Below are 22116 nucleotides of genomic sequence, written 5' to 3'. Positions count from 1 at the left end.
ATTTTGGATTCACACTTAGCATGACAGTATCACACTTCCTTCTCCATTTATGGGGTTGAGATCGTTTATTTTCGTCCCTCTCTGGCTTGTCAGTTGAGGTTGTAGATCGGATGAGTACTCATTAGCTAGCTAGCCACCTCCCTCATTTATTTCGATTAATGGGGTTGTAGATTGCTTTGTCGTGGTGTACAACGCGGCATTGATCGGAAATTTTGTGTCATGGCTTAAGTTGTGTATGACTTTGGCAATACCGTGTTTATGAAATTGTTTGACTAAACTGTGTTTAATAGATTATTTGACAAAATGGTGTTATTAGGAACTTTGATAATTGTTGAAATGTGTTTGAGAAACATCTGAATTATGTTTGGCAATGAATGATTTAATTATTGTATTTTAAATTTTTATTATGCACCACTGAGTAATTTTATACTCAGCGATAGTTTAATTTACTGTCGCAGATAAGAATAAGGAGAAAGCAGCAGAGTGAGCTGCGGGATTGACAAGAACTTCTTGATCCCTTTTGTACGGGTATTGTTTTATACCCTTATGGTTATTTTGATGTAAATACTGTAATGTCATAAGTATCAATGTAAATTGAGCAGTTGTAAATAAATTGTAATAATATTTTTCTTTGATTTACTTCTGTAAATCTAATATTTGTACATATGAATTTACTACTTTATGTTTTGTTAATGAAGATATTAAATATTTTGAGATGAGAAATCTTGATTTGTATTGTGAAATTATTTGAAGTGCCTTGTATTGAGTTAATTTGAGAATTATTGGTGGTTGGGAGTTGTGAAATATTTTGGAAGTGTTTTTTTTTTTTCAGGTCTTTGAAGAACTGGTTTCTCAAAATACAGAGGGAACTCTGTCAAAATTTTTATAAAATTTGCGGCAAAATTTAAATGGATAAAAATTTTTACTAGTCCTTAAGCTTTGAATAAATGGTTTTTAATTCTCACTAAAATGCTCACCACTTCCAAAATATAAGAAAATTGTTTTAAAATCCCTTGTAGGGTACTTAATGAGTTATCGGTAGGTGAAGTTCGGTAGTTCATTAAGTATTCTATGGGATCATGTTATGCCTTACGGAGGGGTAAGGTGTGACATGTTTTAGTGGTATCAGAGCATGTTTTTTTTTATAAATTTTGACTATGTGTATGAACATTTTATTGATAAGTACAACTGCTCAAGTGTCTTTAATTGATACATATGACATATTTACATCATGAATATGCACTAATGGAGGTCAACCTCCTTGTGTTTGATCTCAGGAAATAGAAAATTGTGAAAAACGGAATGGAAGGAGGAGATCATTCCGAAGAACAATCTGTTGAGGCTGAGGTTCAAGGGGAAGCCCCAGCACTCTAGAATGTGAGTGGGTCAGCCACTCCAGCTCCTGCTCCAGCACCGCAGTTCCCTGCTCAATTTATACAGCAGATGGCTGCGTTCTTCCAGCAAATGGTGGGTAATGTGCCACCCCAAGCTCAGATGCCAGTACTTGCAGCACAACCACAGCCCTCAGCTCGGCAATATGAAAAACTGATGAAATTTGGGGCCACCGAGTTTAAAGGCAATGTGGATCCACTGGAGGCAAAACAGTGGTTGGAAAGAATGGAACGAGTTTTCAGGAAGCTACAGTGTACAGAAGAATTGAAGTTTGAGTATTATGTTTCCTTGTTGCAAGGGGATGCATTTGAATGGTGGAAGACCATCCCCCACAGCCTGGTTGAGCCACCTGTGCTGACATGAACAGACTTTTTGAGGGAGTTCCGACAGAAATGGGTTCCCGATGCATATGTGGATATGAAGTTGCAAGAATTTTTGAGTTTGAAACAAGGGAACTGAACTGTAGCAGAATATGAGAGAGATTTTTCGAGGCTAAGCCACTATGCTGGAAGCTTAGTCTCCACCCCCAGAGACAAATGCAAGAGGTTTGAGTTTGGGCTAAGGCAGAGTTTGAGAATGCAAGTTGTGGGTTTCAGACATCAGAATTTTGCTAAATTGATCTCACAAGCCTTGGAATTAGAAAGGATAGAATCCGAAGGGGCAGTGAAGAAGGGTTCACAAGAGAAAGAGAAACCTGAAAAGACTACTAAACAAGCATCTGGAAGTGGTTCTGGGAAGAGGAAACAGTTTGGGGGATCTAGCTCCCGTAGAGGCAGAGGCAGATTTTCTGGCCAAAGACCACCCCGGTCTGGTCAGCAGACCCAGCAGGCACCCTGAGGAGCTCTATCGGTCCGGCAGTGTGAAACGTGTGGTAGAACTCATGGTGGGGTTTATTTCAAGGCTACTGGTGCATGCTTTAATTGTGGAGGAAGCAGACATTTCGCTAAGGATTGCACTAGTCCGCGCCGGTCTGGATCTTTTGCCACACTTGAAGAATCAACTCAAATCTCTGCACCCAGAGGGTCACAGTCAGCTGCTAGAGGAAGAGGCAGAGGTAGGGGTTCTGGTAACACCCCTGGAAGTCAGAGCACTGTTAACCAGCCAGTACCTAGTGGCGCACCAATCAGAGTGTATACTATGCGTCAGAGGGAAGAGGCTGAAACATCAGATGTTGTAGCTGGTATTTTGTCCATCCTTGACCAAGATGTGTATGTGTTATTTGATCCTGGCTCCACACATTCATATGTTAGTGCTAGTGTGATGTGCTCTACTGCTATTCAGTGTGTACCAATGGACTATGATGTGCTAGTAACTAGTCCATTAGGTCAGGAGGTCAGGGTAAATAGGCTATATAGGGACTGTCCTTTGGTGATCCAAGGACATACTTTTCTATCTGATTTAATTGAAATGCCCTTCAGAGATTATGACATTATCTTGGGCATGGATTGGTTAGCCAGGCATCATGCCATGATTGACTGTAGACTGAAGACAGTCACTTTTGGTCTCCCTTTATACGGTGATGTGGTAATACACGGGGAGAGGCATTTACTGCCATCAAACATGATTTCAGCTGCACTGGCCAGAAAAATGATTAGGAAAGGGTGTGAGATGTATTTGGCACATGTGATAGACACCCAAGTGGGAAGTCCAGCACTAAGGGACATCCCTACTGTATGTGACTTTCTGGATGTGTTTCCTGATGAATTGCCAGGATTACCTCTAGAAAGAAAAGTGCAGTTTGAAATTGATGTTATGCCTGGTGTGGACCCAATCTCCATAACACCATACAGAATGGCACCTGCAGAACTAAAAGAATTGAAAGTACAATTGCAAGAGTTGCTTGATAAGGGCTTCATCCGCCCTAGTGTGTCACCTTGGGGAGCGCCAGTATTGTTTGTTAAGAAGAAGGATGGCACTCTCCGGTTATGCATTGGCTATCGGCAGTTGAATAAGGTGACGATAAAGAACAGATATCCATTACCCCGTATTGATGACTTATTTGATCAGTTGAGGGGTGCAGCTATATTCTCCAAAATTGACCTGAGATCAGGTTATTATCAGCTGAAAGTACAAGAGCAGAGTATTTCAAAAACTGCCTTCAGAACCCGTTATGGCCATTATGAGTTCTTGGTCATGCCATTCGGGTTAACTAATGCTCCGACTGCTTTTATGGATCTGATGAACACTATCTTCAGACCATACCTCGACCAATTTGTTGTGGTATTTATCGATGATATATTGGTCTATTCGAGGAATGCAGAAGAGCATGATAGACATCTGCGGATTGTACTGCAGACTTTGAGGGAGAAACAGCTATATGCCAAATTGTGGAAATGTGAATTTTGGCTGAAGGAGATATCCTTTTTGGGGCACATAGTATCAGCAGAGGGTATTAAGGTAGATCCTAGCAAGATTGAAGCTGTCCTTAATTGGAAGCCACCCAGAAATGTCACAGAGATTCGCGATTTTAGGGTTAATGGATACTACCGTAGATTTGTGAAGGGATTCTCTATGTTGGCATCTCCATTGACCAAGCTACTTAGAAAGGATGTGAAATTTCAGTGGATGGACAAATGCCAGCAAAGTTTTGGTGAATTGAAAAGATGTTTGACAGAGGCTCCAATCCTGACTTTACCCACACCGGGTAAAGAATATACAGTTTACAGCGATGCTTCTCACAACGGGTTAGGTTGTGTGTTGATGCAAGATCGAAATGTCATTGCCTATGTATCACGCCAGCTAAAACCGCATGAGAGGAATTATCCGACACATGATTTGGAGCTTGCAGCCATTGTGTTTGCTCTTAAGATCTGGAGACATTATTTGTATGGGGAGAAATGTTACATCTACACAGATCATAAGAGTTTGAAGTATTTGGGCACCCAGAAAGAGTTGAATTTGAGACAGAGGAGATGGTTAGAGTTGATAAAAGACTATGATTGTCTGATAGACTATCAGCCAGGGAAAGCTAATGTTGTGGCTGACGCCCTAAGTCGTAAGACTATGACAAGTCTACAAGTTACTCCTTTGTCTTTGATACATGAGTTGAGATCATTACATGCCAGTTTAGAGATTAATGATGATGGGCAGGCAGCAGTTGCATAGCATGTACAGCCAGTGTTAATTGATCAGATCAGAATGGCTGCTCAGAATGATGAAAGGTATCAGAAGCTATTGGAAGAAGTCAGACAGGGCAAGAAACCAGAGTTCTCAATCAGAGATGATGGTTTACTGCTACACCAGGGCAGAATGTGTGTTCCTAATGATGTTGATTTTAGGCAGATCATTTTGAAGGAAGCACATGAGTCTCCTTTTGCTATGCACCCTGGTGGTACAAAAATGTATAGAGGGCTAAAGGAGCATTACTGGTGGATGGGTATGAAGAGAGATGTGGCAGAGTTTGTATCAAAATGCCTAACTTGTCAGCAAGTAAAGGCAGAGCATCAAGTGCCAACTGGGTTATTACATCCACCGGTGCTGTAATGGAAATGGGAAAGAATAACAATGGATTTTGTGATGGGACTTCCGAGAACACAGAAGAGTCATGATGCAGTATGGGTCATTGTCGACAGACTAACTAAGTCTGCTCATTTTTGCCAGTTCGAATGGACTACAGTTTAGACAGATTGGCTAGGTTGTACATTGATGAGATTGTGAGACTTCATGGAGTGCCAGTATCCATTGTATCAGACAGAGATCCTAGGTTCACTTCTAGATTCTGGGGTAGTCTTCAGAGAGCCCTAGGAACTAGATTGAACTTCAGTACTGCATTCCACCCACAGACAGATGGCCAGTCTGAGAGGGTAATTTAGATCTTGGAGGACATGCTACGGACTTGTGTGATTGAGTTTGAGGGTAGTTGGGATACACACTTGCCTTTGATTGAGTTTGCTTACAACAACAGCTACCAATCAAGCATTGGAATGCCTCCATATGAAGCTTTGTATGGCTGAAAATGTAGAACCCCATTATGTTGGGATGATGTGGGTGAAAGAAAAATGATTGGACCCGAAATTGTTCAACAGACTAAAGAGAAAATCAGGGTGATCAAAGGTCAACTTAAAGCTGCATCAGACCGTCAAAAGTCCTATGTTGATTTGAAAAGAAGGGATATTGAGTATGCAGTGGGTGAGAAAGTGTTCCTCAAGGTTTCTCCTTGGAAAAGGATTATGAGATTCGGCAGGAAGGGGAAACTAAGTCCTCGTTTTATCAGGCCATATGAGGTATTGGAAAGAGTAGGTCCTTTGGCTTATCGTTTGGCACTACCTTCAGAGTTAGAGAAGATACATAACGTCTTCCATGTGTCGATGTTGAGGAGGTATCGATCAGACCCATCTCATGTACTACCAATAGAAGAAATAGAAGTGAATCCAGACCTCACATATGAAGAAGAACCCATAAAGATTCTGGCTTATGAGGTGAAGCAGTTGCGGAATAAGCAGATACCATTGGTAAAAGTGCTGTGGAATCATCATTCAGGCCAAGAAGCTACTTGGAAACGAGAGGAGGAAATGAGGAGACAACACCCACAGCTATTCAGAAATTGATACCAGGTAAAATTTCGAGACGAAATTTATTTTAAGGGGGGGAGAATTGTAACACCCCTATTTGTATAGCCTGGTATATTTCACTGTTCCGGTGACCGGTGTCGGTCCGGACAATTAATGGGATTAGGGCCACACTTAAGACAACTTGAGAAGCCATAAACACAAATAATTAGTAATGTTTAATTAGTTAACTATAAATAAGAAAAACAAAACATAAGAGGTTAAACGAGCCAAGAGTCACAGCGATGAATGACCTTCTCGGGAACGACTACGAAGTCATTTTAAACTCAAATTTTGAACCGTAAAAAGTGACGCCGCAGTCCTTAGGACCCTTATGAACACAGTGGAAAAGAGAAAATCACGAAAAATAACTATTAAGCCAGTCAAATAATTAGGTCAGGGAGCCGGAAGAAATATGAAATTATTTACAAACCGAGTTGAACCGGTGAGGGGCAATTTGGTCAATTGACCCCGAGAGCTGACTCCTAACCTAACTGTCAAATAAAATCGGAGAAAAGAAAATTTTGGAATCGAGAATTAAATTAAAGAACTAATAGAAAAAAATAAATAGAAAAAACAAAATAAAAAGAAGATGGAAAAGTCAAAGGTGATGACATCATGCATGATGTCATAAAGGATTAATTAATTTATTTTATTAAATTGGGATTTTTGGTCTTCTCAAAGGGGATAATTACTAACAATTAAAAAGAAAAAAATCACTTTCTTCCTCCCCATGTCCAACCGTCCCTCTCTCTCACCATTTCTCTCAAAAATCCTCCATTGATGAATATTTGAAGCTCATAAAATCCTAAATTTTCTTCATAATTCCCATAATTCCCAACACCAAATCTTGATATTAGACCTTGGTTAAGAACTTAGAAGCAAAGAAAGGAAGAAAAAGTGAAGAGATTGAAGTTGGGAAAAGCTTCAACAAAGGTAAGTCTCCCTCTCCTAACTTAAATTAATTTATACTTATGAAAATGATGTTGAGCAAGTGAAAATTTAATGAAAAAAGGAAAGAAATATTGTGTTGAGGGAAAAAGGGAAATTCAGCCAACTTGATGGGGGTTAGGGTTTGATGGAATTGATAGAATTGAACATGTAATTGAGGTTTGATGCATTAGAATGAGTTTAAAAGCTTTAATTAGTTGAATGGTTAAGTTGAAATTCTTAAATGTGATTAATTGCAACAAAGTAGTGAGATTAGGGTTTTGAGGCAAATTTTGGAGAAATGCATAAATGATGACTTTGGTCTATTGTGAGATGAAAAATTATCAATAATGACCAAAAGAGATGTGTGGAAATTGTGAGAATGGAAGTTAAATTCGTAGGTCAAATGGTCATGCTGCTGGCAGCATGACCAAACCAACTTTGAAGGACCAAAACGGAAATTTTACAAGTCCAATTGATATGCCACCAATTGGAGATGAAAATAGACATAAAATAGCACAATTTTCATTAAGGAACCATGGCCAAAAACTGACTAAAACTTGGTGAACCAATTGATCAAAGTGAAATGAGAGCAGGCTGCCACAGTACCAAACTGACCAAATTGGTCATAATTCGAGCTAGACAGGTCAAATTGACTTGAAATTTTACCAGCAATTAGATAAGATATAGATCTAAAACTTTCATGAAGAAAACCAACCCAAATTATGCCATTAACCCATTCAAATTATTGAGCAAAGTTGAGTTACTGTACCTGTAAAACTGCAGGATTACCATTTGAGCAGTAATGTTTGAATGGCTATAACTCTCTCTAGAAAACTCTGATTTAACTGATTCTTAAACCAATGGAAACCTAAGATATAGTAGAACATTTCATATGAACAAAGTTAGACCAAATTATGAACTTAACTTGATCAAATTACTAAACAAAGTTGGATCAAAAACCTACCAGAACCATAGTTGCAGTATGAACAGTGCACGTGAACAGTAATTGTATTTTGGCTATAACTTGAGCTACAACACTCCGATTGAGGTGATCCAAAAATGAGAATACACTTAAGACAATAAGGAACATTTTCTATGAAGGAAGTTTTGTCAAATTCCAAAAGTAGATCGACCAATGAAACAGTGCAACTTCGGAGCACCAGAACCGAAAATTGGTAATTTTGCCAAAATGACCTACGCTTTGAAAAAATGACCAAAACCAACAAGTTTGGTGACCAAAATGTGGTATGTGGGTGCAGTTGGAGTTCCCATACCTATTAATCCTTAAAAAGTCACCAATTTGACTTGAATAGTGTAGTGAATAGTAACCCGAAACACAAAAACTTTGAGAACATCGAATTTAACGCAATAGAGCTAGTTAAAGTGAAGTTAAATTTATTTTTGGACTTATGTTAAGTTATAGTACTGAAATACTATGAAATTGTGTGTTTCAGCTGAAAAAGACTTGGAAGCTCGAAGAGACTGAGTCAAGGCCTAGAGGCGACTCTAGTCAGGTTTGTGCACAATAAATTTATGTAATTGTTTTCCAATTGAAAATTTGAGTTGCTATACTTTATGAAATCGCTGTGTTATTTATGAATTGTGTTGCCACTTTGTGAATACAAAAATGACTTTGAAAATTGTTTGGGATCTCTCATAAATTATTGAAAATAATTGTTTTAAATTGATTTTGGATTCACACTTAGCATGACAGTATCACACTTCCTTCTCCATTTATGGGGTTGAGATCGTTTATTTTCCTCCCTCTCTAGCTTGCCAGTTGAGGTTGTAGATCGGATGAGTACTCATTAGCTAGCTAGCCACCTCCCTCATTGATTTCGATTAATAGGGTTGTAGATTGCTTTGTCGTGGTGTACAACGCGGCATTGATCGGAAATTTTGTGTCATGGCTTAAGTTGTGTATGACTTTGGCAACACCGTGTTTATGAAATTGTTTGACTAAACTGTGTTTAATAGATTATTTGACAAAATGGTGTTATTAGGAACTTTGATAATTGTTGAAATGTGTTTGAGAAACATCTGAATTGTGTTTGGCAATAAATGATTTAATTATTGCATTTTAAATTTTTATTGAGCACCACTGAGTAATTTTATACTCAGCGATAGTTTAATTTACTGTCGCAGATAAGAACAATGAGAAAGCAGCAGAGTGAGCTGCGGGATTGACAAGAACTTCTTGATCCCTTTTGTACGGGTATTGTTTTATACCCTTATGGTTATTTTGATGTAAATACTGTAATGTCATAAGTATCAATGTAAATTGAGCAGTTGTAAATAAATTGTAATAATATTTTTCTTTGATTTTCTTCTGTAAATCTAATATTTGTACATATGAATTTACTACTTTATGTTTTGTTAATGAAGATATTAAATATTTTGAGATGAGAAATCTTGATTTGTATTGTAAAATTATTTGAAGTGCCTTGTATTGAGTTGATTTGAGAATTATTGGTGGTTGGGAGTTGTGAAATATTTTGGAAGTGTTTTTTTTTTTCAGGTCTTTGAAGAACTGGTTTCTCAAAATACAGAGGGAACTCTGTCAAAATTTTTATAAAATTTGCGGCAAAATTTAAATGGACAAAAATTTTTACTAGTCCTTAAGCTTTGAATAAATGGTTTTTAATTCTCACTAAAATGCTCACCACTTCCAAAATGTAAGAAAATTGTTTTAAAATCCCTTGTAGGGTACTTAATGAGTTATCGGTAGATGAAGTTTGGTAGTTCATTAAGTATTCTACGGGATCATGTTATGCCTTTCGGAGGGGTAAGGTGTGACATATAATCACATTCAACATACACCATAATGTGCAGAATTTGTCAAACTCAATTACAACAATTAAACCATCTATTCATGCTCATTTACATGTCCAACCTCACACCATCACACATATACCCAAGCTGCCATAACAACCATCACAATTCAATATTATTATACCATAATCCAAACATAAAATAACATCCTTATGGTTCACCAAACCAGGCTGCCGATTCATGCATTTACATTCCATTAATTCCCAAGCTTTAAATTTCAAATACACATTCACATATACTAAGTATACATCACCCAAATAATTTCCTACACATATAAATATTTAATCAATCCTTTTAATCCACCATTTACAAGCAAAAATAAACTGTCTTCAAGGAGTTTCCATGGCTGCCAAAAATACCGCTCTCCCTTTAAACATCAAACCTCAAAATTCTTTCCACAATTCAAGTACCCATAACCTACTCACAAACTTTAATGAAACAATAATCAAAAACACAAACTTACCACTTTGGAAATTCTTCAAAACCTCACCAAAACTTCTTAAAATTGCTATCAAACTCTTCCTTGCAAGGTGAGGATAAAATTTAATGAAGACAAGTGTGGGAAAAGATGGCTTGATCATGGAGTTGTAATCGCTTGAAGGTGGGCAGCCATGGGAGAGGTTTGAGAGCTTTCATGCGTTTTCAATTGAAGAAGATGAATTTCAGATTTGTTAGTGGATCTTTCTGTCCACTTAATGTTTATTTAGCCCCATAGTGCTCCACTCACCATAAGTTAATTAACTAAATAATCAATTTTTCATTTTCCCACATTAAGCTTCTCATTTTTGTTATTTACATTAGGTACCACTAATTTAATTTTTCATGACAATTTCCAAATGTAATATCATATATTTTTAGTGGACATTTAGGTCAAAAGACAACTCGGAGTGTCAAATGACCTCACTACCCCTGTTCGGGTTGCATTCTCAATTTTTCGGTAACACCGGGTTTTGTCCGTTTTTCGATTTCTCACTTTTCTTTGTACTAATTAATTAATTTTTCTTTGATATTTCTAATAGCATTTATTCTTCAATAGACATTTATCTAAGTCTCAAAAATATTTTCCGGGGTTCCCCGAGGTCCAGGGCTTGTCAACGGTCCACGCCGCGACTTCCCAGTGCGGTCACCCATCGCTAGGGTTCTCGGCTCGCTTAACTTGGTTACATTTCTTTGCTATTATTTTTCCTTTGTTTTTCTTGTATTTTCTTTTATCGTATTTCATTATTTTATGTCTCCTCACTCATATTTAAGTGTAGTTCTAGGCATCCTAGCTATTCTAATAACATTGGTCACTGGAACAGTAGAACGCACTACCGAACTTAGGGGTGTTACAATTCTCCCCCCCCCCCTTAAAATAAATTTCGTCTCAAAATTTTACCTGGCATTAGTCTCTGAACAGCTGTGGGTGCTGTCTCCTCATATCCTCTTCACGTTCCCAAGTAGCTTCCTAGCCTGAATGATGGTTCCACACACTTTAACCAAGTGTATCTGTTTGTTCCTCAGCTGCTTCACCTCATATGCCAAAATTTTTATGGGTTCTTCCTCATATGAGAGGTCTGGATTTACCTCAATCTCTTCAACTGATAGTACATGAGATGGGTCTGATCTGTACCTCCTTAACATGGACACATGGAAGACACTATGTACCCTTGCTAACTCTGGAGGTAATGCCAACCGATATGCCAAAGGACCCACTCTTTCCAAAACCACATATGGTCCAATGAAATGAGGACTCAGTTTTCCCTTTCTGCCAAATCTCATAATCCTCTTCCAAGGAGAAACTTTGAGGAATACCTTATCACCCATTGCATATTCAATATCTCTTCTCTTCATATCAACATAGGACTTCTGACGGTCTGATGCAGCCTTGAGTCTATCTCTGATCAATCTGATCTTTTCTTCTGTCTGCTGAACAATTTCTGGCCCAATCATCTTCCTTTCACCTACTTCATCCCAACATAAGGGACTTCTACACTTTCTGCCATACAAAGCTTCATATGGAGGCATCCCAATGCTTGATTGATAGCTATTGTTATAAGCAAACTCAATCAAAGGCAAGTGTGTATCCCAACTACCTTCAAACTCAATCACACAAGCCCGTAGCATATCCTCCAATATCTGAATTACCCTTTCGTGATCGCCATCCGTCTGCGGGTGGAATGTTGTGCTGACGTTCAATCTAGTTCCTAGGGCTCTCTGAAGACTACCCCAGAATCTAGAAGTGAACCTAGGATCTCTGTCAGACACAATTGATACTGGCACTCCATGCAGTTTTACAATCTCATATATGTACAATCTAGCCAATCTTTCTAGGCTATAATCTATCCGAACTGGCAAAAAGTGAGCAGACTTGGTCAGTCTGTCAACTATAACCCATACTACATCATGACTATTCTGTGTCCTTGGAAGTCCTATAACAAAATCCATAGTTATTCGTTCCCATTTCCACTGCATCGCAATGGATGTAACAAACCACTGGACTTGATGTTACGCTTTACTTGCTGACAAGTTAGGCATTTGGAAACAAATTCAGCTATATCTCTCTTCATACCCATCCACCAGTAATGCTCTTTCAGCCCTCTGTACATTGTAGTTCCACCAGGGTGCATAGCAAAAGGAGACTCATGTGCTTCTTTCATAATGATCTGTCTTAATTCAGCATCATTAGGAACGCACATTCTGCCCTGATGTAGCAATAAACCATCATCTTTCACAGAAAATTCAGGTTTCTTGCCCTGCTGGACTTCTTTCAGTAGCTTTTGATATTTATCATCACTCGAGCGCCATTCGACCGATCAATCAACACTAGCTGTACATGCCATGCAACTACTGTCTGTCCCTCATCATCAATCTCTAAACTGGCATGCTGTGCTTTCAATTCATATACCATGGACAAAGGAGAAACTCTGAGACTTGCCATAGTCTTGCAACGTAAGGCGTCAGCCACCACATTTTCTTTCCCTAGCTAATAGTCTATTAAGCAATCATAGTCTTTAATCAGTTCTAACCATCTCCTCTGCCTCAAATTCAATTCCTTCTGGGTGCCTAAGTACTTCAAGCTCTTGTTATCTGTGTAAATGTAATATTCTCCCCATACAAATAGTGTCTCTAGATCTTCAGATCAAAAACAATAGCTGCTAGCTCCAGATCATGTGTTGGGTAATTCTTCTCATGCGGTTTCAGTTGGCGTGATGCATAAGCAATGACATTCCGATCTTGCATCAGTACACAGCCTAACCCATTGTGAGAAGCATCACTATAAACTGTGTATTCTTTACCCGAAGTAGGTAAAGTGAGGACTGGAGCTTCAATTAAACACCTCTTCAACTCATCAAAACTTTGCTGGCATTTATCTGTCCACTGAAATTTCACATCTTTCCGAAGCAGCTTGGTTAGTGGAGTAGATAACATAAAAAACCCTTTCACAAACCGGCGGTAATATCCAGCTAAACCCAGAAAACTGCGAATTTTTGTGATATTTCTGGGCGGCTTCCAATTAAGGATAGCTTCTACTTTGCTGGAATCTACCTTGATTCCTTCAGCCGACACAACATGTCCCAAAAAGGAGATTTCTTTCAGCCAAAATTCACATTTCGACAATTTGGCGTATAGCTGTTTCTCCCTTAAAGTCTGCAGTACAATCAGCAGATGTCTGTCATGCTCCTCTGCATTCCTCGAATATATCAAAATTTCATCAATAAACACCACCATAAATTGATCAAGATATGGTTTGAAGATAGTGTTCATCAGATCCATAAAAGCAGCTGGAGCATTTGTTAACCCGAATGGCATTACTAGAAACTCATAGTGGCCATACCGAGTTCTGAAAGCAGTTTTTGGAATACTCTGCTCTTGCACCTTCAATTGATAATAACCAGATCGCAAATCAATTTTGGAGAATACAGCTTCACCCTGCAACTGATCAAACAGATCATCAATGCGAGGCAATGGATATCTGCTCTTTATTGTCACCTTATTCAACTGCCGGTAATCTATACATAAGCGGAGAGTACCATCCTTCTTCTTAACAAACAACACTGGTGCTCCCCAAGGTGACACACTAGGGCGGATGAAGCCCTTTTCAAGTAGTTCTTACAACTGTATCTTCAACTCCTTCAACTCTGCTGGTGCCATTCTGTATGGCGTTATGGAGATTGGATCCACACCAGGCATAACAATAATTTCAAACTGCACTTCTCTTTCCGGAGGTAATCCTGGCAATTCATCAGGAAACACATCTGGAAAGTCATATACTGTAGGGATGTCTTTCAATGCTGGACTCCCCACTTGGGTGTCTACTACATGTGCCAAGTATGCTTCACACCCCTTTCTGATCATTTTTCTGGCTAGTGCAGCCGAAATGGTGTTTGATGGCAATAGCTGCCTCTCCCATGTATTACCACATCACTGTACTGAGGGAGACCAAATGTGACTGTCTTCAGCCTACAGTCAATCATGGCATGATGCCTGGCTAACCAATCCATGCCCAAGATGATATCGTAATCTCTGAAGGGCATCTCAATGAAATCAGACAGAAAAGTGTGTCCTTGGATCACCAAAGGACAATCTCTATACATTCTATTAACCCTAACCTCCTGTCCTAACGGACTTGTTACTAGCACCTCAAAGTTCATTTTTGTACTTGGAACAGCAATGCAATCAATGATGCTAGCACTCACATAAGAATGGGTAGAACCCAGATCAAATAACACAAACACATCTTGATTAAAAGTTGAGAAGGTACCAGCCACAACATCAGATGTCTCGGCCTCTTCTCTCTGTCTCATTGCATAGATTCTGACTGGAGCACTATCTTTCTCTAAATGTTTCACTGTGCCTTGGCTGCCTGCTGGGCTACCTCTACCCCTGCCTCTACCTCTGCTGGGTGGTTGTGAACTTCTGGTGACAGGGCTCTGAACTGACCCTTGTTACACTCATTTCATATAGACATTTTAGGGTGGTTTTGCATCCATTTTGCCCTTATATTTTAGTATATTTTATGTTTTTAGCTTTATTTTAGTTTATTTGTTAATTTTAGATACTTTATATTTGATTTTTGTAATTTTGTTGTTTTTGATAGGATTTTATGGCAAATCGAGGATCAATGAGTGCATTAGGAAGTGATTTGAAGAAATTTGGGATTCTTTAAGCATGGAGGAAAGTTGAAGAAATCAAGCCTTGAAAGAGCAAACCAGCCAAAATTTGCTTGAGACCTTGCTTAAGGTCATGCTCAGGGTAAAGCGGCAGTAGTTAAGGAGCAGCACAAGTCAAGCACCAAAGAAAAGAGTCCATTCTACTCTAAGTCCGCCGAGATTTCTCAAGGTCCGCTTAACCTTAGCATGCGAAGCGACTGCAGGCTAAATTTGCTAAGAAGTCGCTTAGGTTGCCAACCCTGCGTAATGCCCGTAACGTGAATAGTGTCACGACTTGGATAATTTTACACCTCATTTCCTATCCACTCCTTAGTTGTTATTTACTTTTAGGCGACTTTTGGGACCATATAAATTCATCATTTCCTTATTTTTGCCACAAGAGGAAGAAAGGAAAACAAAAAGGAAAGAAAATATATATAGAAAGAGGAGAGAAGACGCCATTCTCTAGGAAGAAGGAGTCACAGACGAGTTTGGAGCTCCAGAAACCAGAGAGATCTTGGTTCTTCCACCTGGGTTTTCCCATTTCAGTCCTTTTATCATGTTTTTCTTTATTCTTCCATCTATATTTCTTGTAAATACCATCATGAGTGAGTAATTTCTTTAGATTTCAGTTGGGAAATTTGTTTTAGATTAATTTGTGGATTTGGATTGGGTATTTCCTTATTTTATATGAATATGAGTTTTGATTCCTTCCTTGTGTGCTTGATTTACTTGCCTAATGTTGGTACCCATTGGGTATTGTGTTAATCTTTGATTGAAGGACCGAAAGGTGAAGGTCATTGATAGTTAATCAAGGATTGAACTTAAAATCACCTAGATTTAGAAATAAACTAGGACTTTAAGAGGAATTAATTATTGGTTACAAAACTTAATGGGTTTTAAAGTAATCAAATACATACGAAAGTAGGTTTGGTTATTTTAGAATACACTTTGATTTGCTTGAAAAAGATATCAAAGGAATTTAGAATCAATTTCCTTCAAACTCTATTTTTCCCTAAAAATTGGAATGCCTAAGACAAATCCCAATTAATTTATGCATAAACCCCCAACTCTGGAATCACTTTTACCATAATTAGACTTTCGTTTAAATTACCCATTGTTAATTTTAGTTTAATTGCGAGCTAGAATTAGAATTTATTTGTTTGCTCTTTACCCATTTCAATTAGATTAATCAATTTACCTTGCTCATTTACATTTACCATTTATTCATTAATCATTAGCCCAAATAATCGCTTCATTCATAGTTTAGTAATCAAACAGCAAATCCTCGTGGGAACGATACTTGATTCATCACTTTATTACTTGAGACGACCCGTATACTTGCGGATAAGTTACCATCAAGTTTTTGGCGCCGTTGCCGGGGATTTGATTTTTGCTTGATATTGAACGATTGTTTGTTTGGTTAATTTGGGCATTTTATTTTATTTCTTTTTACAATTTTACTTTGAGAATTTGTTTATTTTTGTTTTTCAGGTGGTTTATTTTATGAGAAGGACAAAAAGTGAAGAAATCAATCTATTCTTTGACCTAGAAATAGAGAAGACAGCAAAAGCTTTAAGAGCAGAATCTAAGAGGAGAAAAGCTGAAATTAAAGCTCAACAACAACAAGAAAGAGCACAAGAGCAAGAGCAATTACAAGAAGAAATGGCTGACAACAACAACAACAATAATAACAACCGCTCTGTGAAGGATCATGCCTATCCTAACATTGGAGATTTCATGCCAAGTATCACAAGACCAAGGGTAGAAGCTAATAATTTTGAACAGAAGCCTGCACTCTGTCAAATGGTACAACAAGCACAATTTGGAGGAAATCCAAGTGAAAGTCCACATGTGCATCTGGCACACTTTCTTGAGATCAGTGATATGTTGAAGATAAATGGAGTTTCTGATGATGCAATTCGACTCAGATTATTTCCTTTTTCTCTGAAGGACCGAGCTAGAGAGTGGTTACATTCTTTGCCACCGGGTTCTATCACAACATGGGATGAACTTTCTCAAGCATTTTTGGCTCAATATTTTCCACCAAGCAAGACAGCTAAGCTGAGGAATGAGCTGACTTCTTTTAAACCTAGAGATGATGAGAGCTTGTATGAAGCATGGGAGAGGTACAAGGATTTGCAAAGGAGATGTCCACATCATGGGATTCCTAAGTGGATGCTTGTTCAACACTTTTATAATGGAGTTTCACCAGCTATTAGGAGTACAATTGATGCATCTTCTGGAGGTGACCTTATGGAGAAATCTGAAGATGAAGCTTTTTCTGCTCTTGATAAAATTGCTTATAACAACTACCAATGGAGTTGTGAGAGGAATGAGATCAAGAAACCAGCTGGTATGTTTGAGCTTGATGCCATGAATATGATTAATGCTAAGTTTGATGCTTTGACAAAGAAGATGGACAAGTTAAGTATGAAAGTAGATTCTTCATAGGAGGTTCCGGTAATACACTAGAAATTGAGCTGCAAATGTCAATTGTGCAGCAGATTTTCTGCACTAAATCAAGATTTTTCAAGTGAGCAAGTGGATTATGTGGGAACTACAATCAAAGACCAGTGGTAACCCATTTTACGCAACTTATGATCCAAAGATGGAGAAACCACCCAAATTTCTCTTGGGGAGGTAGACAAGGGCAAAATCAGAATTTTCAAGAACCTTACGGATATCAACAACATCAGAACTTTCAGCAGAATAGAGGTCCTCCTCCTGGAATTTCTAAACCTCAAAATGCACATGCTCCACCTCTACCACAACAAGCACAACTAGACAAGACAGCTAGATTGGAATCTATGATTGAAACTCTACTTGTGAGCCATCAAAGTCAACAAGAAATGATTTCTCAATTAGCATCTAAAGTGGATCAAATGGCAACACACAACAAGATGTTAGAGAATCAAATAGCTCAACAGGCTAGCTCTTCAAATAGCAAAGCTTTTGGGAAGCTTCCTAGCCAACCTGAGAATCCAAGGGAGCAGTGCAATGCTGTTACTTTAAGAAGTGGAAAGGTAATGGGGGAAGAACACGAAATTGAAGTAAAGTTGAAAGAAAAGAAAGATGAGTGTGAGAGTGAATCCACTTCAACTAAAGCTAAAGCTAGTAAGGAAGCAAATGAAGAGAAAGAAGATAAAAAGAAAATAGAAGAGAAATATGTGCCTCCTGCGCCGTACAAGCCACCATTGCCCTTTCCTCAGAGGTTTCATAAAGCACAATTAGATAAGCAGTTTGGGAAATTTCTTGAAGTTTTGAAGAAGTTGTATATCAACATTCCATTCACCGATGTCATTTCTCAAATGCCTTCTTATGCTAAGTTTTTGAGGGAGATTTTATCAAATAAAAGAAGGTTGGAAGATTATGAAACTGTTGCACTTACTGAGGAGTGCAGCGCTTTATGCGAGAACAAGCTCCCACCTAAGCTGAAAGATCCTGGAAGTTTTTCCATACCATGTCACATTGGAGAAACAAGTATTGAGAGAGCATTATGTGACTTGGGGGCTAGTGTTAGCTTGATGCCACTTTCCATATGTGAGAAGTTAAAGATTGGAGATCTAAAGCCCACAACTATTTCTTTGCAGTTAGCTGACAGATCTATAAAGTATCCAGTTGGGATTTTAGAGAATGTACCATTAAAAGTTGGGAAGTTTTTCATTCCAGTGGATTTTATTGTACTAGAGATGGAGGAGGATGTAAGAACGCCCATCATACTTGGAAGGCCATTTTTAGCCACTACAGGAGCTAATATAGATGTAAAGAATGGGAAATTGAAGTTGACAGTGGGGGAGGAGGAAATAGAGTTTAATTTATTCCAACATTCCAAGGAACCAGCTGTGATGAATTCTTGTTATAGGGTAGATGTTATAGAGCATGATGCTGAAACTGAAGTTACTAAACTAGAGGAAAATCAAGCTATTCCAATGCAATGCAATCAGCATAAAGTGCGAAAGAAAAAGTCAGCTTCACCATCTCATTTGGTTAGTAATAAAGCTTCAAAAGTTAAGCTCAAGCCTCCATCAAAATCACTCAAAAGAGGAGATTCATCTAAAGTTTGTAAGAATATTCTTCAAGACATAGTTGGGATTCTGAACAAAGCAACAGGTATTTTCACATATAATGGGAAAAAGTTGAAGTATAAATTCATTTCAGCACCTATTGTGAAGGGAGGTAATATTTTCCAATTCCAACCACCATGAGCTTTGAAAAGAAGGTCAAGCTTAAGACCTTAAACAAGCGCTTCTTGGGAGGCAACCCAAGCGTATCCTTTTATAGTTCATTAATTTTCCATTTCATTTTCATTTTAGTTTTCACCCTCATTAAACTCAAAAGTGACATTTGCTTATCTTTTGTAGGTCATTCATGAAGATTGGGCAAGTTTACACTTGTTGCAAAAACAAAGAATTGAAGGGAAGCAAGTATAAGCAACATTCTGCACTTTATGCAAGACTGTGAAACGATAACACCTTTAAACATGTGCTAAATTGCTCAAATTGCAGTCTACTTGATAGCATATGTTTGATTTTGTGTTTTGTGTAAATTCTGTGAAATGCAACTTGAATGAGGATCAATTTTGATATTTAGGACTGATGAGGACTTTATTGAAGTGCAAAAATAATGTTTGTTAAGTTTCACCTTTTAGTGTATATATAATTTTGTAGTCTGATAGGAATTTGCATGCTTTTGTTTAGAATTGCTGCTAATTTTTTGCAATCTGTGATTTTTGCTCTGTTCATCCGCTAAAAGGTCAATTTCTACATTTTTTTCTGCAATTCTTGGTTGATTGGAACTTGTCTGAAATGCTGCTGAAAATATGCTTTTGGTGTAAGTTTAGAAAGGAGACCATTTCATTTAAATGTGCAAAAAGGATAGTCACAATTGGTGCTTAAAATGAACAATGATTGCAAAAGCTAAATGAACATGTGCTATGCTTAGTAAGTTTATGAGAGAGATGAACTGAAATCCCTAAATTTTATGGTGTTTGTGTGTATTTGGTAATTGCTGAGGGTTACAATAGCATTCCATAACTTTTGGACTGATTTTGGTAAGCAAAACCACAATTTTGCCCAAAACACTGAAACTTGTTGATGACATTGCTTGTCAAGCAAAGTCTTAAGCAACCTGTGAACATTATGCCTAACAATAAGCATTGCCCAAAATACCACATGTCTACCCCACATTTTAAAAGGCCCAGCATTTCCGCCAATTTTCCAAAAACCTCGCCAACACTCCCGATAAACCTCGTCGACTTCCTTCCTCACGCCATTTTTTCCGGCAAATTTTTACAGGAAGCCGAAAGGTTTCCTCCTTTTCATTAAAATGGTAAGAACCAAAATGTGGTCCTCTCACAAACCTAAACTCACTGGACTTCGACATTCTGTCAAATCTAAAATGGGTACTCCATCCTCATTACCCATCAACCCTAACTTGACCCATCGCCACTACCTCAGTCCCCACCACCACAAACGCCGCCATTACCCCAATCACCACCACCTCGCCACCCCCTCCAAGCCAAATACCACCTCTCATTCCGCCGACTCCCCTCTCGCCGCAATCCGAGCCGCCAAATGAAACACCAATTACCGATACCCATTCCCCAGAACCAACGCCTGACCCTGTTCCTACCCAAACAAAAACAAAAGGAAAAACAAAAAGGGCCGCAGGTAGACTCAAAGAAACCCCTGTCGGGAAAAGGAAACGAGTACCCTCTGTCCCTTTCGATTTAAACTCTCCACCTCAGTCCTCTGAACCAGTTAGCAAAAGGACTGAGTCCTCCTGCAAACCCCAAAGACCAAGGTCAAACACCAAGAACCAGTCTCCCTTACATTCTCCAGCACCTGCGTCATCTGCAGATACTATAGAGGAGGTAATTTCTCCATTACCTTGGGCTTTTAGGGATATGGATATGAAAAAGGCATATGAGAAATTACTTTCTAAAAATATTTTGGCAAACAAGTATATGGATGAGCAGATTTTGAAAGAATTAGGCATTTATGATTCTGTATTTGCCTATTTGGATGTTATTAGCTGGGTTGATTTTGCTAAAATTAGGGAACCAGTGTACAAGGACCTAACCCTCGAATTTTTGAGTTCCCTAAAGTTGAGTTTCAAACCAACAGTGCCTGAACATAAAGATATGATACATTTTCGATGTGCTGGTATTGATAGGGAGTTAGACATGGGTGCTTTGAATGCCATTTTTGGTTTTCAGGATTCGGGGTATAAAAACATTGAGTGGCAGCAAACTGTTTATGACCCTGTTCAATTCTGGAAAGATATTGCACCATTTGGAGGTTATTATAGACAGAGGACTGCAAAAGCCTCTAGAATAGTTGACCATGTATTAAAATACCTCCATAGGTTCATTACTTACCTTTGTTTTAGGAAGGGGACACGATGTGATATTGTGGGTCTTTGGGATTTGTTTCTATTGTGGTGCATGAAGGAGAGAAAACAAGTAAGTACAGCCCATTTCATAGCTGCTCATTGGCACCAAATTGTCACCAAGCATACTAAAGGTAGTATTGTTTTTGGGGGGTACATAACTGCCATAGCAAAATCATTTAGCTTTGATGCTAGTCTATATAAATTGCTGCCAGTTTCTGGGGAATCATACATAGACAGCACCATGTTGCTGCTGATTGATGTTTGTGAGAAATTTGGCCATACATATACTCTATTCTGTGACACCACGATACTGACTCATGAAAACCCCACCACTTTTGCAAGCTTTGAACCACAACCAACCTCTACCCCACACTTCTCGTGGACATGTTATCCATCTTAAAATCCTTGGAATCCAGGATAACAAATTTCACTGTCCAACCATCTGCTCCCTCACCTGATACCACAGAAATTCTTGCTTCCTTGAAAAACTTAGAAATCAAAATTGAAGCCATGGGTCAAGAGCAGGTTAACCAAAAGAAGAAGCTAGAAAAGAAACTTAAAAAGAGATTTTTATCTCTTAAAAAGAAACAGAAGCAACATCAACTTCAAATGCTGGAGCTTTACAACACACTGGCCCAATCCTACAACAATTTATATCATTGGGGCCAAGCCATGTTTCAAGAAATGAAAGACTTAACAGAAAACTTGGAAACTGCTTCTGAAGCTTCGGATCACAATGAACCTACTGCAGAACCTGAAGCAGACCCTGATGCAGCAACAAAGGCTTGATAACAGAACTTGATCAGTAGCAGCAGTTTTAATTTTTGTTTTTAAGTTTATTTTGTAATCTGTTTATTTTAGCTTTCAAACTTTGGTCATGGTTG

The 22116-nt window shown here is 38.4% G+C and overlaps 1 protein-coding gene and 1 non-coding gene across 2 annotated transcripts; one reads left to right on the top strand and one right to left on the bottom strand.

Moving 5' to 3' along the window:
* Positions 1 to 16897: 16897 nt before the first annotated feature.
* On the bottom strand, positions 16898 to 17004 carry LOC131181048 (small nucleolar RNA R71). The gene has a single exon (XR_009149675.1). It is a non-coding gene; the product is annotated as a small nucleolar RNA R71 (small nucleolar RNA).
* Positions 17005 to 17739: 735 nt separating this feature from the next.
* On the top strand, positions 17740 to 19044 carry LOC131180643 (uncharacterized). The gene has a single exon (XM_058147990.1). It carries the CDS (start codon positions 17740 to 17742, stop codon positions 19042 to 19044), a length of 1305 nt encoding a protein of 434 aa, XP_058003973.1.
* Positions 19045 to 22116: the final 3072 nt, after the last annotated feature.

This window comes from Hevea brasiliensis, chromosome 6 (assembly GCF_030052815.1).
Source record: "Hevea brasiliensis isolate MT/VB/25A 57/8 chromosome 6, ASM3005281v1, whole genome shotgun sequence".
NCBI lineage: Eukaryota > Viridiplantae > Streptophyta > Magnoliopsida > Malpighiales > Euphorbiaceae > Hevea > Hevea brasiliensis.
This window is presented reverse-complemented; position numbering and strand designations above follow the sequence as displayed.

Bases quoted from the DNA above. Each gene is read 5' to 3' on its own strand.
- LOC131180643 (XM_058147990.1), top strand. From the start codon at position 17,740: ATGTTAGAGAATCAAATAGCTCAACAGGCTAGCTCTTCAAATAGCAAA.